General features: G+C 44.0%; 2 protein-coding genes across 5 annotated transcripts; both read right to left on the bottom strand.

The window, feature by feature from the left end:
* Nucleotides 1-481: 481 nt before the first annotated feature.
* On the bottom strand, nt 482-11,063 carry smarca4a (SWI/SNF related BAF chromatin remodeling complex subunit ATPase 4a). Of its 4 annotated transcripts, none has more exons than XM_088357722.1 (34): nt 10,916-11,063; nt 9,538-9,805; nt 9,214-9,346; nt 8,457-8,909; nt 8,292-8,390; nt 7,966-8,221; nt 7,718-7,844; nt 7,454-7,627; nt 7,188-7,361; nt 6,929-7,096; nt 6,796-6,846; nt 6,561-6,691; nt 6,382-6,445; nt 6,183-6,292; nt 5,953-6,100; nt 5,714-5,877; nt 5,547-5,613; nt 5,338-5,448; nt 5,026-5,268; nt 4,803-4,916; nt 4,585-4,692; nt 4,407-4,493; nt 4,265-4,311; nt 4,021-4,187; nt 3,779-3,942; nt 3,373-3,639; nt 2,893-2,970; nt 2,597-2,815; nt 2,261-2,520; nt 1,993-2,101; nt 1,825-1,926; nt 1,496-1,628; nt 1,281-1,420; nt 482-1,160 (listed from the first exon to the last, which is right to left on the bottom strand). In XM_088357722.1, exons 2-34 carry the CDS (start codon nt 9,757-9,759, stop codon nt 1,128-1,130), a joined length of 4,923 nt encoding a protein of 1,640 aa, XP_088213848.1. In that variant the 5' UTR covers nt 9,760-9,805; nt 10,916-11,063; the 3' UTR covers nt 482-1,127. The 4 variants fall into 4 exon arrangements, with proteins under 4 accessions (XP_088213848.1, XP_088213850.1, XP_088213851.1 ...); XM_088357724.1 differs by having other exon boundaries at nt 1,993-2,098; XM_088357725.1 differs by having other exon boundaries at nt 3,412-3,639.
* A 135-nt stretch (nt 11,064-11,198) lies between these two features.
* Nucleotides 11,199-14,573, bottom strand: LOC148384404 (cysteine protease atg4da-like). The gene is made up of 11 exons (XM_088357727.1): nt 14,445-14,573; nt 13,659-13,905; nt 13,499-13,582; nt 13,249-13,422; nt 12,883-13,180; nt 12,741-12,805; nt 12,496-12,644; nt 12,338-12,416; nt 12,171-12,247; nt 11,913-12,032; nt 11,199-11,809 (listed from the first exon to the last, which is right to left on the bottom strand). The coding sequence occupies exons 2-11, from the start codon at nt 13,852-13,854 to the stop codon at nt 11,642-11,644; spliced, it is 1,410 nt and encodes a 469-aa protein (XP_088213853.1). The 5' UTR covers nt 13,855-13,905; nt 14,445-14,573; the 3' UTR covers nt 11,199-11,641.
* Nucleotides 14,574-14,584: the final 11 nt, after the last annotated feature.

Genomic DNA, 14,584 nt, shown 5'->3' with positions numbered 1-14,584 from the left:
GAAGCTTTTTTTTTTTAATTGAAAATGGTGTGGTTTGATCATGCCTTAGCTTCTGCAACAAAATAGAAAATAATACTGTTGATTTACTCATTTGCAAACTTTGAGATTGCTCTTGTGCCTGGAGTGGAGGCTTAGATAAGTTTAATCACTTAGTGAATATATACTTTGGTCTCCTCTCATCACCTTGAACTTGAAAATGATAAGAATGAGGGCTGGAGCGGCAAATGTCACCAAAGAAGTTGGAAGGCAAATTGAATGCTGCCATAATGACAACCACAGATGGACAAATATATCATATGAAAATCTCAATGATGACAGTAGCAGTAACATAACAAGCTCAGTGAAGTCATGAATGCTGCTCAGCAAACCATCGACTTACTGATAATAAAGCGCAAACTGCGGTTAGTACGCCATCTAGCGGTCAGAAAAAAATCAACAGCTTTATATGCCACCTAGCGGTTAGGCAAAAAAAATCAACAGCTTTATTACGAGAAGCCTTTATTTTTACTTTTTGGAATCCAGTGACACCGACACGAGAAAATGGTCCCGTCCCTCCCTCCCTCCCTGTTTACATACACAACCTGAGAGGGAGGGGCTGCGGGTGGGCCGTACCATAATCCCGCTTGTAGTCTTAAATTACACAGAGATAATAACAAAGACACATCCAGGTGCAATTCCACAAACGCGTAACATGCATTCAAAAGGGAACACAGTGACTCTTGGTTCACTTCTCAAAAGGATGACAAACTAACACAACTTTAATAATGATAATAAAAAATGCTGTCTATGTGGCCCGTGATCAGTCTGTTAAATCAGGATCTGTCAATTTTCCAATTAAGGAGAAGGAAAAAACAAACAACGGGACCCCCCCCCCCCCCCCAAATGAGATGCTACTGATCTTAAGAAACCATGTTTAAATATGGAAGTGGATAGTTCATATTCATTTTTTTGCTTTTAAATCAATGATACAATTTAATGAGAATACAACAGTCTCACTAAAACAAAATCTGATCTAGGTAAAACTAGGCTTTCACACTGAACGTCTTCCTGCTGTACCTTGAGAAAAAGGTCTAAGTTCCAGTCAAGTAGGTCAGTGGGCCATTGGTCCATTTAGGAGTGGTTCAGGTTCAGTCCTCTTCGCTGCCGCTGGCCGAATGCTCCTGAAACAAACACAAATGTTAATTTCACTGACGACGAGAATAAAATGGATTAAAAGAACATCTCGAGAAACCAGAAATGGTTGAGAACACACGATGAAGTAGTGCGTGAACACATCTCACCTCTTCCTGTTCATCCTCACTGTCGTCGTCGCTCACCACGGGTTTAGCCCGCACGCCACGGCCCCTCCGCCGCTGTCCTTTCCCGCCACGGTCGCCCTTTTCTTTGCGGCTCAGTTTGATCTTTACCTTCACAGAACGGGCTGGGAGGGGAACACAGCTTGTCATGACATCTTCATGTTCACATAATTCTGTACGAATCATTTTGTGATACTTACATTCAGACTCAGAACCTTCATCAAGGTCATCTTCCTCTTCTTCGCTATCTTCTCCTTCGCTGTCTTCCTCCTTCTCAATCTTCTGTCTGACGCTGGTGAACACCGACTGAATCACGATGGAGTCTTCGTAGATCTGATGGTGGACAGAAAGGTGAAACTGTGAATTTGAATTTTCCATTCAGTAAACAAAAGTGTCACTGTTGCTCTCCATTACTGCTCATAACCTTTATTGTAGCTGGTTACATTCCAAAAAATTGGAAGTTGGGGCACTCATAGGTCAAGCCAGCACATATTTGCAAAAAAAAAAAGACCTGGAAGTTGACACCTACCAGAGAGCCTTCGAGGTTGAACGTCTGAGCGTTCTGACACAGCAGCATCACGTCCTTCTCCAGGTCGTTCAAGCTGCGGTACTTATGGCTGCGGATCCTCTCCTGATAGACGGAGCAGTACAAGTCAGATATAAACTGGCATAAAAAAAAACCCATCCAAGTACATACCTTGATCTTCCTGAAGTCTACTGGTTTGCGGATGAGCTCATAGTACTCCGGAAGCTCCTTGCGTGAAGGCAGCTGGATGAAGACTTCACTCAGTTGTCTTCCATTACTACTGACGAGAGGAGAGAATGTGCAAAAATTAGATCTGACAACTTTGCATTTCTAGCCCACTGGCCCAAAATCTAGAAGATATTTTGGATTCAATCATATTTTATCCTATGTAAAAAAATGTTAAGAACGGTTAGTCAATCCCAAACTGTAATGAACTCACCCGTCCTTGTATTTAATGACAGCATCGACTATCTTCTTCATCTTCTTGGTGAGGGACGGAGGGTTCGGAGAGAGTTTCTCAGCGGGCGGCCGACCGCGTTTCTTTGCTTTCTTCATGTCGTCGTCCTTATCGCGTCCTCGCCCGCTGCTGGAGCTGGGAGTAGCGGGACCGTCATGGTCGCGGTCTCGCTTGCGCTTTCTGGTTGTCTTTTTGTGGCGCACTTCTTCCTCGATGTCTTCTAGGTTACCCTCTTCTATGGCCTATTGAAAAGATTAGAGAGTCAAACAAGAACAAAAGTGCAGGCGTTGTTTGAAATAGCCCTTGTTTGTGACGGACCTTCAACCACTGCTTCTCGGTGAGCGAGTCGCTGTAGTCCACCTCCTTACGCTGGCGGGATCCTCGGCCAAACATCTTCTCCTCCTCTTCTTCGCAGGTAAGCCTCTCAACCTCAGCGTCATCTTTCAAAATCCAGCCGGGGAGATCATCCTCCTCCATCAGACGAGGTTTTCTCTTGGGGTTGCGGGCGTCTTCGCGGCGTCGGTCCAGATCCATTCGCTAAATGGGAAAGCAACGCTTAGGGTTAGGGGACTCAAATTAATCAATGACAAATTTGAAAGTGGGGTGAGATTTACCATGAACTGTTCAAACTCCTCTTCGCTTCGGGCGATCATCTGATTGACTGTCTCATCATCAGGCACTTCGTCTTCCTCCTGCGGAGAGATTAGAAAGTGGAAGTGAGGCAAGGCAATTTGTGGACTATTGGGGTACCGCTCTCAAATAGAGACTAACTTTAGCAAAGCAGAACGCAAATCCTAAAGTGGCTCTTGCCACCGTGATAGAGAAAAGTGTTTATAATTGTCAAATAAGTAAATAAAAAAACAAATCAAGCAGCATAAAGTGGGGAAATGAAGTAGAAGATCATGTGCTGCATTATTATATTAAGTATCAATAAAGAAGGAGAAATAAGAAAAGAGAAAAGGAAGAGTCTGGATTGATGAAATCCTGAGAAAGAGAAATAGGAGGAAGAAAAAAAATAAAGGAGAGAATGTGGGAACAGCGCACTGGCGGATGTGGGTGGGCGGGCAATGTTGGAATGGTCAGATCACACCCACCCACGCCCCCCGAGTGCGGCAGCCTCCACGAGCCCCGACCTCGTCCTGTTCCTCGTGCTCCAGAATGGCCTGTAAGAAGGCCCGGCGCTCACAGCCCGACGACTTCTGGTCAAACATGCCCGCCTGGATGACCTTCTGGTCCACATTGAGTTTGTACTTGGCTGCCGCCAGGATCTTCTCCTCCACGCTGTTGACAGTGCACAGCCGAAGGACGCGGACCTCGTTCTGCTGACCGATACGGTGGGCCCTGTCCTGAGCTTGAAGGTCCTACCAGAGAAATGGAAAATTAGCAGGTTTTGACGGCTCCATGAAAAAGTATTCCCCAACCCAAGTGTGAAAAAAAAAAAAAAAGACTGACACATACCAGGATTGTTCACAACCCAACAAACCTTAGACAGTACATTACCTGATGGGGGTTCCAGTCACTGTCAAAAATCACAACGGTGTCAGCGGACTGCAGGTTGAGCCCCAAACCTCCTGCTCGGGTGCTGAGCAGAAACACAAAGTACTCCGAAGCTGGGTCATTGAAGGTTTTCAACAGCATTCCACGGTCCTCCGCCTTGGTGGTTCCTGTGAGAAGGACATTTAAAAATATACCATAGAGAAATGGTGGGCCATTTAAAACAAGAAATTGATTAGTTCTCTCACCATCTAGACGTAAGTACTTGAAGTTGCGGTAAGCAAAGTAATCCTCCATGATGGTCATGAGTGACGTCATTTGACAGAAGAGCAGCACTTTGTGGTTGGTGGCCCTCAGCTTGGGCAGGATACGATCCAGCAGCTCGAATTTTCCAGAGGAGCGGTACAAGTCGGGACTGGACAGAAGAAGGTTATCATCAAAAATGAGATTTCTAAAGGCAAACAAAGCAACCCTGGTTTATGCTATACATACCCAGACACTATTCCGCCAGAATATCCCAAATGCTCAGAGAAAGACTCCTGGGGGGGGGGAAAAATACACACACAACATTTTATCTTCATCTGAAAATTATTCTTAATCTCCCACTAGATTTGAAACCCCCCCAAAAGTGTACCTCAATGTGTTGAAACATGTAGGGGTGATTGCAAATCTTTCTTAGCTGCATAATCGTGTTCATCAGAGTCTTGGTGCCACCTTTACCCTGGAGAAAAAACAACGGGACGTTGATTTGACTTTTTTCTTACAAATACCATTTTTCTATCATTATAGAGGATTTAAAATGACTGATTTACCTTCTTATCTTTCTCTGATCCATCTGTGAGTAAGACCCCCTTTGCCTGCATGTGTCTATACAACACTCTCTGAAGGGCCGACATGTCACATTTGATCACGTACTCCACCTAGAAAACATAAAACACAAAAAAAAGGACAAAGTTAAATCAGGAAGCTCCCATTTCAGAGTGAAATGTGTTTCTGCTAATTTAAAATGTTGTGAAAAAGGGAGACATACCTTCTCAGGCAGCTGGGCCTCAACCTCCTTTTTGAGCCGGCGAAGTAAGAAGGGCCGCAGCACCTTGTGTAGACGCCGAATAATGAGAATGGTCTCTTCTTCGTTGAGGTCAACCTTAAGGAAGGGAGGATGATGAGACTTATTCAAAATGTGGCTTCGGTGGCTATTAAAATGTAGAATAGAACTCAATAAGGATGACACAGTCACTGGTGCTAATGCTTACTTTCTCCCCAGTCATGGCGAACGGGGCGTTGAACCACTGTTCGAAGGTGTTGCAGCTCTTGAAGATGGTGGGCAGGAGGAAGTTAAGCAGGGCCCAGAGCTCAGGTAGCTTGTTTTGCAGAGGAGTTCCTGTGAGCAGCAACCGCCGTGGGGCCAGGTAGTGCGTGTTCAACACCTGGGTCAGCTTACAGTGGTGGTTCTTCATACGATGGCCCTCGTCCACGATCATATACTTCCAACGAAGCTTTTGGAGGAACATTATGGAGATGTAATAAATGCGATTCGAAGTTTGGACCTGACGGTGGACACGTACCTTTGCTAGCACCTGCTTATCTTTGATGATGTACTCATATGTGGTGAGCAGCACATTGAATTTGCCGCTGCGCAAGATGGGAACGAATGCACGACGAGCAGCTGGAGAGCCCTGAAAACATTTTTTGGAGAAGAATTCCACATTTTTGCTGTCAAGTCCCAAAGAATATTCATGTCAGAGCTTGATCTAATCATTGGGGAGAAACTGACCTTGTAGGAAACCTTCACAACAGATGGCGCCCACTTATCAAATTCGTACACCCAGTTTGACAGAGTTCTAAGAAGCAATATAGAAGTTTGGATTAGGAGCAACTCCTGGCAAAATGTGTATTCAAATCATTTCAAACATCTAACAATCGACAGTTTTGTAGACTTACGAGAGTGGTACGATGATGAGGAAGGGCCCGTTGATGCGCTTGTATTCCATGAGGTAGGTAATCAGGGCAATGGTCTGGATGGTTTTTCCCAGACCCATCTCATCAGCCAGAATACCATTTAAGTTGTTATTGTAAAGTGACACCAGCCACTCTAGCCCTTTAATCTAGATCGAAAAGGACAAGTTAGGTGTATTCTTTCAATTATTATTTTTTTTTCTTCCCAACTCTGGATTGCGTACCTGGTATTGTTTTAGCTGACCGTTGATGAGCAGTGAAGACTGCTTGTCCACTTTCTCAGTGACTGCATGAGCCACAGCGTAGTAGGATTGCAGGCCTCGGTTGAAAGCTGCATTTCCGTACTCATCGTCCACATCCTGCTTGGCATGCCTGAGGCGAAAAAAAAAAAGGTCACATGGTAGATACATCTCAAAAACAAATTATTAGGAATAAATGAAAAGAGTGTGCTCACTCGATGATGTGCCGAACATCCACTTCAGACACTTCTTCGCTGTCTGGGTCGGGAATCTTCTTTTTCTCCTCGTTCTGAGCTGCAGAAGCGTGGGGCTTCTCATCCTCGTCCTTCCCACAAAATTGAGAGAAAAGGTCAGGGAGGGGTTATATGAAGGACCTTTCTGCTCTGGTGGTGAAGAATAACTTGGGTCACGTACATCTTCTTCCTCCTCCTCTTCAGAGCCGCTGTCTTCACTGTCTGAACGTGGTGCGACTTCATAGCTACAAAAAGCAAAATGACTCAACACATAAGATGGAATATAATAGCATGAAGACAAAATATAAATACGCAGACATGTATGATATCAAAGTGAGACAGCTTTCATGTTGTACTGACCCTGGGTTCATTTCAAGCCAAGTTTCCAGCTGGCCTGCCTTAGGTGCATCAACCCCTGTGAGGATTTTCCCGCTGTCCACATGGATGACCTTCACTGGGAGGTCACTCATTTGACTGGTTTCATCCAATGGCTGAGTGGAAAGACAAAAGTAGCATGATTTGTCACAAATCTAACAATACGTCATTTTAAAGCAAAACAATTATTGCCATTTGGATCTCCAACATGTTATCTCACCTCTCCATCAGGTCCAAGACCAGCAGCAGCACCTTCTGTAGGCTCTGGCTTCTGAAACCATTAAAGATACAAGACAATGATGAAGACTTTCAACAAAAACATGTCATGTAAATCACAGTGAATATACAGTCACCTTCTTTTTCTTCTTCTTTTTCTTCTCCTTGAGAGCTTGTGCAGCTTTGTGAGCTCGCACCAGGTCAGTGAGGTTGGCCACATATTCGTCCGTCTGCTGCAAGAGGTAGGCCAGACGCTTATCTTTCTTCTGGTCGATAAGTTTACGATAGCCCTCCTCATCTTCGGCCTGATGGGTGAAAATATGGCGATGAATGCACTCACCGAAATTCATTGAAAGTTAATATTTGCATAAATTTTTTTTTTGAGTGACATCTCACCATCAGCCTCCGCATTCGCTCTTTCTCAATGCGCTCGTTCTCTTTCTTCTGCTCACGCTCAGTGTTTGCATGGTAGGTGGCGATGGCTTTGGTGGCCTTCTGGATCTTTGCTGTGATGGATCGATGGTACTCCTTAAAGTCCTTGGCGTGCTGCAGGATGCTGTTGAGGTATTCCTATGGACAACAGAAAAGACCAGAAGCTCAATTTTGCCCTCAACTTTGTACTCGGTTTCCAATCCCTTAAAAACCTAAAATATAACGCATACCTGGTGTTTCTGTCGACGTTTCCGCTCTTGTTCAATCTTCTGTTGTTTTTCAAGCTTCTCCGTGATACGTGCCTCACGTAAAGACTGGCGCTTGCTGCGCTTGTAGGCCTTGGCATTAAGAGCAGTTTCTAGAGCAGTGTCGCGACGCATGCAGACAACCACCTCTTGGCGTAGCTGGAGGAAAAAAAAAATCCAAAACAAATATGTCAATTTAGCTAGCAGTTGTGTGGGGCTTTGATAAATGCAGTTCATCAGCAGGCGTACCTGTCTCTGAAAGTTAAGCAACCTGAGGGCTTTAAGTTCGATGGTCGCTTTGGTACGTAGGTCACCTGCAAGGGAACCAGGTAGGTTCTCCAGTTCCTGAATACGGTGAGCAATACGGGCTTGTAGCCTGCAAAAAAAAGCAGCATGTACACCTTTTAGAATATTTAGTAAGTGCAACCAAAACAGTGAAAGTGATAACAGCTCGTAGCAAGATGACATTCAGTTGAGCGGAGAACAATTGTTCTCACCTGTATTCCCTCTCCTGGAGGATTTCCACTGGGTCCAGCCCTCTGGGTTTTTGGATAGGGGTTATGCGATTCTGTTTCTGGTGAAGCATCATGGGAGGAGGCTGTGCAGGCTGACCAGGAGACTGGGTCTGAGGGGGCATCACTGGTGAGGCAGCAGGTGGCACAGAGGGAGGAGCAGGAGACGGTCTGCCTGTGGGCTGAGGAGGAATCAGCTTCTGAGGAGGATTGGATGGTGCAGCCGCATTCACCATTGGTCCTAGGAGAGAGGGACCAGTTGTGAAATCACACACTATTAGTGTATGGGTCAGAATTGAGACAAAAAGTACCTTCAGGCCATGATTTAGGAGGTCCGTTGGCAGGCTGGCCTTGCATGCCTGGGGGAACTCCTGCTGGTCCAGGGGGTGGCATATTGGGACCAACCATGCCTGAAAGCAAAATAGTTTTATATATACTTCAACATTTCATCTCTTGATCCCCTTTCCTCTGCTCACCATGAGGTCTGTTGTAGTTGGCCTGAGCTGGTCCTGGCCCTGGTGCGCCTACAGGACCGGCAGAGGGGGGCATGTTGGGCATGGGTTGCTGCTGCATCCCTGGCATGGGCCTCTTCCCTTGCACGGCCATCTGCAGGTGATCTGGTAAAGGCTGACTGCGTGCCAGCATCTTGTAAGCCATAATTTGAGCCCTGAGTTGGTGCAACTGGTTCTGGTTGAAAGGCGTGGCTCCTGCTGAGCCCCCTGGTCCACCTACAGCCCCACCCGGTCCACCGGGACCTGGAGGACCTCCACGGTTCGGCTGACCCATTCCCTGATTAGGGTCACCGCTACCCTCCATTGGGCCAGCCCCGGGACCAGATGGACCACCAGGCATCATGGAGCCAGACGGAGGACCGTTCGCCGGGACTGGGCTTGGTGCATGCTCCGAGCCTCCCAAAGGAGAGGGATAACCTTGGGAGCAAGAATGCAACAATTACATTGACCCTTTTGTTTTTGGAACAGGGATTTAATATGTTCAAAAGCTGGCTGATACTTCAGAAAGAAAAATGGAAGTCAGCCCTCTGGCTATCTGCTGCCAAATTTAAAACAAGAGGAAAAACCGGCTAGATGGGTTGCTGGTGTCTGTCTCCTTCACTCAACTTTGCTTTTACTGTCTGTCTGGTTGAGTGGCTTGTTGATTAGAACTATGTACATCTGTTCAAGGATAAACTTTTAAAATCAAATTATATAATCTAATCTCCTGCTGATGCAATACCTTGGGAATGTTGGTCCATGGGGCTTGGTGGAGGTCCCATCCCACTGTGCCCTCCTGGTCTCATGCCCATGCCCTTCATTTGACTGTAGCGAGGGTCGTCGGGCATGCCCTTCTCATGCATGGCATCCATTGGCTGCATTAAAGGTAGATCGTTTATACATAATATACTAAAATAACTGACTCATTTGACTCATGGCTTCTTTAATATATTCTGATCACTGCATCTTAAAAGCTGGGATAATAGTAAAATATCAAAGGCTTTTTTGGGCATGCTATATACAGTCTTGTAATCAAAGAATTGTCAATGTAAAATAACTTATGTACTTTGTGCATCTGGTGCATGTTTTCCTGAGGATATCCTGAGGGTCCCTGGGGAGGGTGTGGGTGTCCAGATCCAGGAGGTCCTGGACTGGGCCCCATCATACTATGGGCAGAGCCTGGGGAAGGACCTGGACTTGGTCCCATCATACCACCTGGAGATAGCCCTGGGCCTGGGGAGGGACCTGGCCGAGGTGTCCCTCCCATTGGGGGGTCAGGAGTGGACATCTCTCAGGGGAGAGTGGGGATGTAAGGCAGCAACAAGGAAGGACCCCTATGAAGAACAACAAAACAGTAACAGTGAGAAAAGTTCACCTTTAACACCCATTAAAAAATAGCTATAGGTCTTCAATAACAACATGGAAGGGTTCCTGCACCTTAACGGAAGTTAAAAATCACAACTTTAGATTAGATTTACGGTGTAAATAGTAAGAATTACATTTATCTGCTAAAATGTTAACAAACGTCTATATTAGCACACCAGGATACAATTGGCCAATAAAAAAAGACATATTTATGTTTATATTTATGATCATAAATAATCGTATTCCGAAATAACAAGGCGTTCTCATAACGTAAGAAAATCGGGTTATTATTTGATTAATCTCTCCATAGTGGGTCGAACCCCCTTTAAGAAAGTCAACTCGGTCAGTCAGCGCAACTGAGCGACAGTTTAGAAGTTAAACCTGACAGATAAATCCACACTTTTAACAATCAAGTAGTGCAATGTCTTTACGTAAACACTTTCAATCGTTCGAGTAGATATTACTCTCAAATTTATTGTTATATTTAGCTAGGCTAACGTCTGATGGGCCTAGCTTCTTCCATTGTCAACGTTACTTTGTCTCGGTACATAGAATTGTTCGTCTATAACTCTATTTTTATATCAACTGTTACAATAACACACTCATTAACGTCACAGAGAAGCGTGCGTTCGAAAATGACATCCCACAAATTAGTATGCGCGGTAAAAACAAAACGAATCATTGCGATAACAACCCAAGTTTATATGATGAAGGGAGCTAACAAGCTAGCGGGTTAGCCGAGTTAGCCTAGCCGGCCATGCTTTTCCAGGCCAATTAGACAGAAAAATCATTTGGACCGAGCTATTTGTTTAAAATCTGCAGCGAGTCAAAGTTTGGCGCATCCCTCGCCGCTTTCGTTGATTGATCCAAAGCGCCTCCCGTACCCTCAACTCTGCTCCGCTCAACACATTTCCAAATATAATTTTCATTCATTGCTCGCAGTCGCGCCACCGCCGGTTAACTGCGGTGTCCGTCTTTTCTCAAACATACCACGTCCTACAAACACCGATCCATCCTGGAATGATCTTGTCGTTCACAAATGTCCCCTCGTCAATCTAACAACATCGAATGGGACTTACACGAACGGTGAACAGCGGTGTTGAAAATCTTGCCGGTCGCAAAGTCTCTTGGTTTTCCTCCCTACGAGAAAACAAAGAGCGACCTACCCCAGTTGTTTTTTTTTTTTTTTTTCCTCACCCCCCTCCTCGCTGAGTAAAATGGAACTGTCTGTACGACTCAACACCGCCCTCTTTCGCTCCCGGTGGGTAACGCATGCTCGAATCGAAGCTGGAATGGGGGGATGGTATGAATAATAAAATAAATGAGAAAAAAAATACAAATCAAGCAGATTATACAAGGAGACGCTATTTTCAAATTTATAAACCTACTTGTGAAAAATGTACAGCACAGTAGAACACAGCCAGCAGTTTCTATTCAAAAAAATTAAAACTATATTAAAAATATACATAGATCACCAAGCTTACATTTTCCCGAGGCCAGTTATAACACTTAAGGACACATAATCAGCTACATCCTTGACAACATTAGGCTATTTTAAATGTCACATGTTTACAATACTTTTCTTTCAAGAAACCAAGTCACATGCTGTTGACAAGTGAAATGTTGTCACAGGAACGCTTCTATATATAGTGTCCATTATTGCTAGTACAGCACTCGTTTTATGTTGTTGAATACAGTATGAGAAAAATAAAACATTTCCCCGAGTGTAACATGATTTGAACCTAAACCTCTAAACTATGAGGCATATTTTTTTTCAACCTATATCTGATGCTCGCTAACTTGGCTCACAAAAGAACAAACTCATCCATGCTGTCACTAGTGTCGACCCTCTTCAACGTGGACTTCCTCTGGATATAAGTGATGGGGTGGCTCTTGCTTTTGTCCTCTTCCACTCGACTATGACCTTCTGCAAATATAAATATGGGGTACGTCTCTGCAGATGTGGAGACAGCCTGGGGGATAGGGGAGACGGGTGTAACAAAACTACCAGATTCATGGTAATGAAAATGTTTTAAAATGATCTAGTTGCATGTCAATTTCCACATATCCACCTACCTCATCTACAACTCTGCACAGCATTTCAAAGTCCTTTTGACCTTTTGCATAGAATCCAATGGTGCAGCTGGGATCCATTCGGGAAAAGGGCATTTTTCTTGGATATTTACAGTGAAATGACTGGAACATATAGAGATGAAAATTCAACGAGCCATAGGTTGCCATAGCGTGGTTAGCATGACATTGAAGTATTTATTAAAGGATCTGAATCTGATGTTCAAAGACAGCAAAAAGAAGAGTAACAGCATTTGTGTTTACCTCTAAAGGAAAATTGCTTTTTGTGATATCCACCGTGGGTTGACAGTAATGAGGGTCCAAATACAACAGATGGTCATCTTCGACAAAGGAGAAGGTCAGAAGTAAAAAAAAAAAAAAAAAAAAAATCTTCAAATAGCTAATATAAATAATTCAAAGACTGGACATACCTTGGAATCCAACAAAGTAGAGCGAGTGCTTTGGTTTACCCCCGATGATACCGATGCAGTATTCCAAGTTCAAGATTTTCTATTAATTAAGAAAAATAGAGGAAAGAACATTTTGTTGTTTGTAGACAGCAGACACCTCCATGATTACATTAAATTACCTTGACACAGGTGATATAGGCAGGATTGAGCTCTTGTCCTCCAAGCCGCACTGGCACCAGAAGGATGATGGCCTTCCAAGTCTGAATAGAACCAGCAGAGATCCCAGCAAGACGCCTTCCGCACAACTCTTTCACATCATCAATGTAGACTGGTTAAAACAAAAGAGTTACAAAAAAATAAAGCAAGCTCACAACACTGTGTAAATTAGCCGTGTATGTGTAAACAATTCAAGAAAAGTACGAACTGGTGCAATCTTGTGCAACATAGACAGCAAGATTGGGAAGGTCAGATGATGCTTCTGCAGCTTTTCTAAAAAAAAAAAAAATATTCTGAGTAATGTACTGTTAGGTAACTAAGACATGATCCACAATTGATTAATTACTGACCGCAGCATATGTGCCACAATTGAGGGGCCGTACCAATCCCCTGCTTTTTTCCCTAAGCTTTTGCCAAACTCTACCAGCTGATGTATCCCAAAAGGAGCTGAGGGGTGATCGGCAAACCACGATACAATTTTTCTGTGTGTGGACTCGGTGCATCTATCCAGAAGGGAACCCAAACTCAGCTTTCGAACACATTTTCTGAGTCCTTGGGAGTTCTGTAAACACACTGCTCTGGCTTCAGAGCGGATCTCTAGGAGATCCATGTCATCTTTGAACACGTGGCTTGCGGAACAAGTTAAGCCTGGAAAAATAAAAACAAAATAATGAGGTATATCAGAAAAGGCCCTGAGTGAGTCTGTGCTATGTCACCTTGTGGCATCAGATGTAAAAGCAGGCCTCGCGCTAACAACATCTGCCCTGTACGGAGAAGACATCCCCAGCCACTGTCAGTGGTCAGATAGCAGCCTGTCAGCTGAGGAAAACCTCGTCTGTATGTCAACCACAGGAGAGCAGCAAAGGAGAGGTGGAAGCACTCGTTCTCCCCTGACATTGTAATAAAAAGACATAATTATATTATCTCGCAAAGAAATCAATCATCATGCTTTAAATTCAACCTCACCTCGATCCCTGATTTGATACGACTTTCCAAACATAATCACAGGAGAGCTCTTGCTCAAATTTGATTTCTGCTTAAAGGACCAGCCTAATAAATTAGAAACAAAACTTCAAGAGATCAAATCATAAAGAACACTTGTCATTGTAATGCAGATAAAACAAACCATATTTGACACTATTCCATGCTGAGAAGAACTTGGATTTGAGTTTGCTTCTTTCCTCCGTGTCTTCTCTGCACTCTTCTTCATGGTGGGGAGAAGCAGCTGAGGTAGAAGGGACAAAGAGCCAGTCGTCCATGTATTCATCTGCAGGGGACTGACTCTCAGGGGAAGTCGAGGAGGGATTGAAGTTCATAAGCATCAGATTTGAACAAGACTGGGCATGAGGAAACACCCATGGTCGCCAGAGCAGCTGGATGAAGAACAAACATAACAAAGCACCATATAAACCAGTACATGTTCATTTGACCAAACAAATTACTTCTCCTAACTTCATAGTGTGGATTGACGAATCAAATTGGATAACTAGCTATGGCAGTTAAGGGAGGGAAACCATGTGACTGCACCCTGTGACTCAAGGAATTTCAGATATTTACTTCCAGCGCGGTCTAGATCTTCTGCCCACAGCATCAAGGTTATGTCAAGGCACAGTTTGTTACTGTTACGAAACCGTTGATAAACTATTATCAATATATTCATAAGGAAATGAAAAATGAATACATGCATTCGTAGTTATGGTAAAATTATGTTCTAATTTTCTATTTTATAAAAAAAAAAAAACGGAACGGAATGTGATAATATCTATAAGCAAGAGCCTAATGCAACCACGAAGAGCGACGGCCCATAACATTGCAACTAATTATAGCTACTTGTTTACAAACATTTGGTTACTATAGCACACAAACAAATAAATGGCACTACATTGCTAATATATGACATAGTTGTTTTTACCTTCTTTCAGACATTATTATCATTAAATCTGTCAGAGAGGTTCAGAGAGATCGCATCGTTGATAGTATTTAGTATTGAGCAACCGAAGCCTGCGGTTTCTACTTCCTTGTTTATAAGGCTAGCTGTAACGCGATTGGCTG

The sequence above is a fragment of the Syngnathus floridae genome, chromosome 17, assembly GCF_059516105.1.
Source record: "Syngnathus floridae isolate MCC-2025c chromosome 17, RoL_Sflo_1.0, whole genome shotgun sequence".
In the NCBI taxonomy this organism is placed as follows: domain Eukaryota; kingdom Metazoa; phylum Chordata; class Actinopteri; order Syngnathiformes; family Syngnathidae; genus Syngnathus; species Syngnathus floridae.
This window is presented reverse-complemented; position numbering and strand designations above follow the sequence as displayed.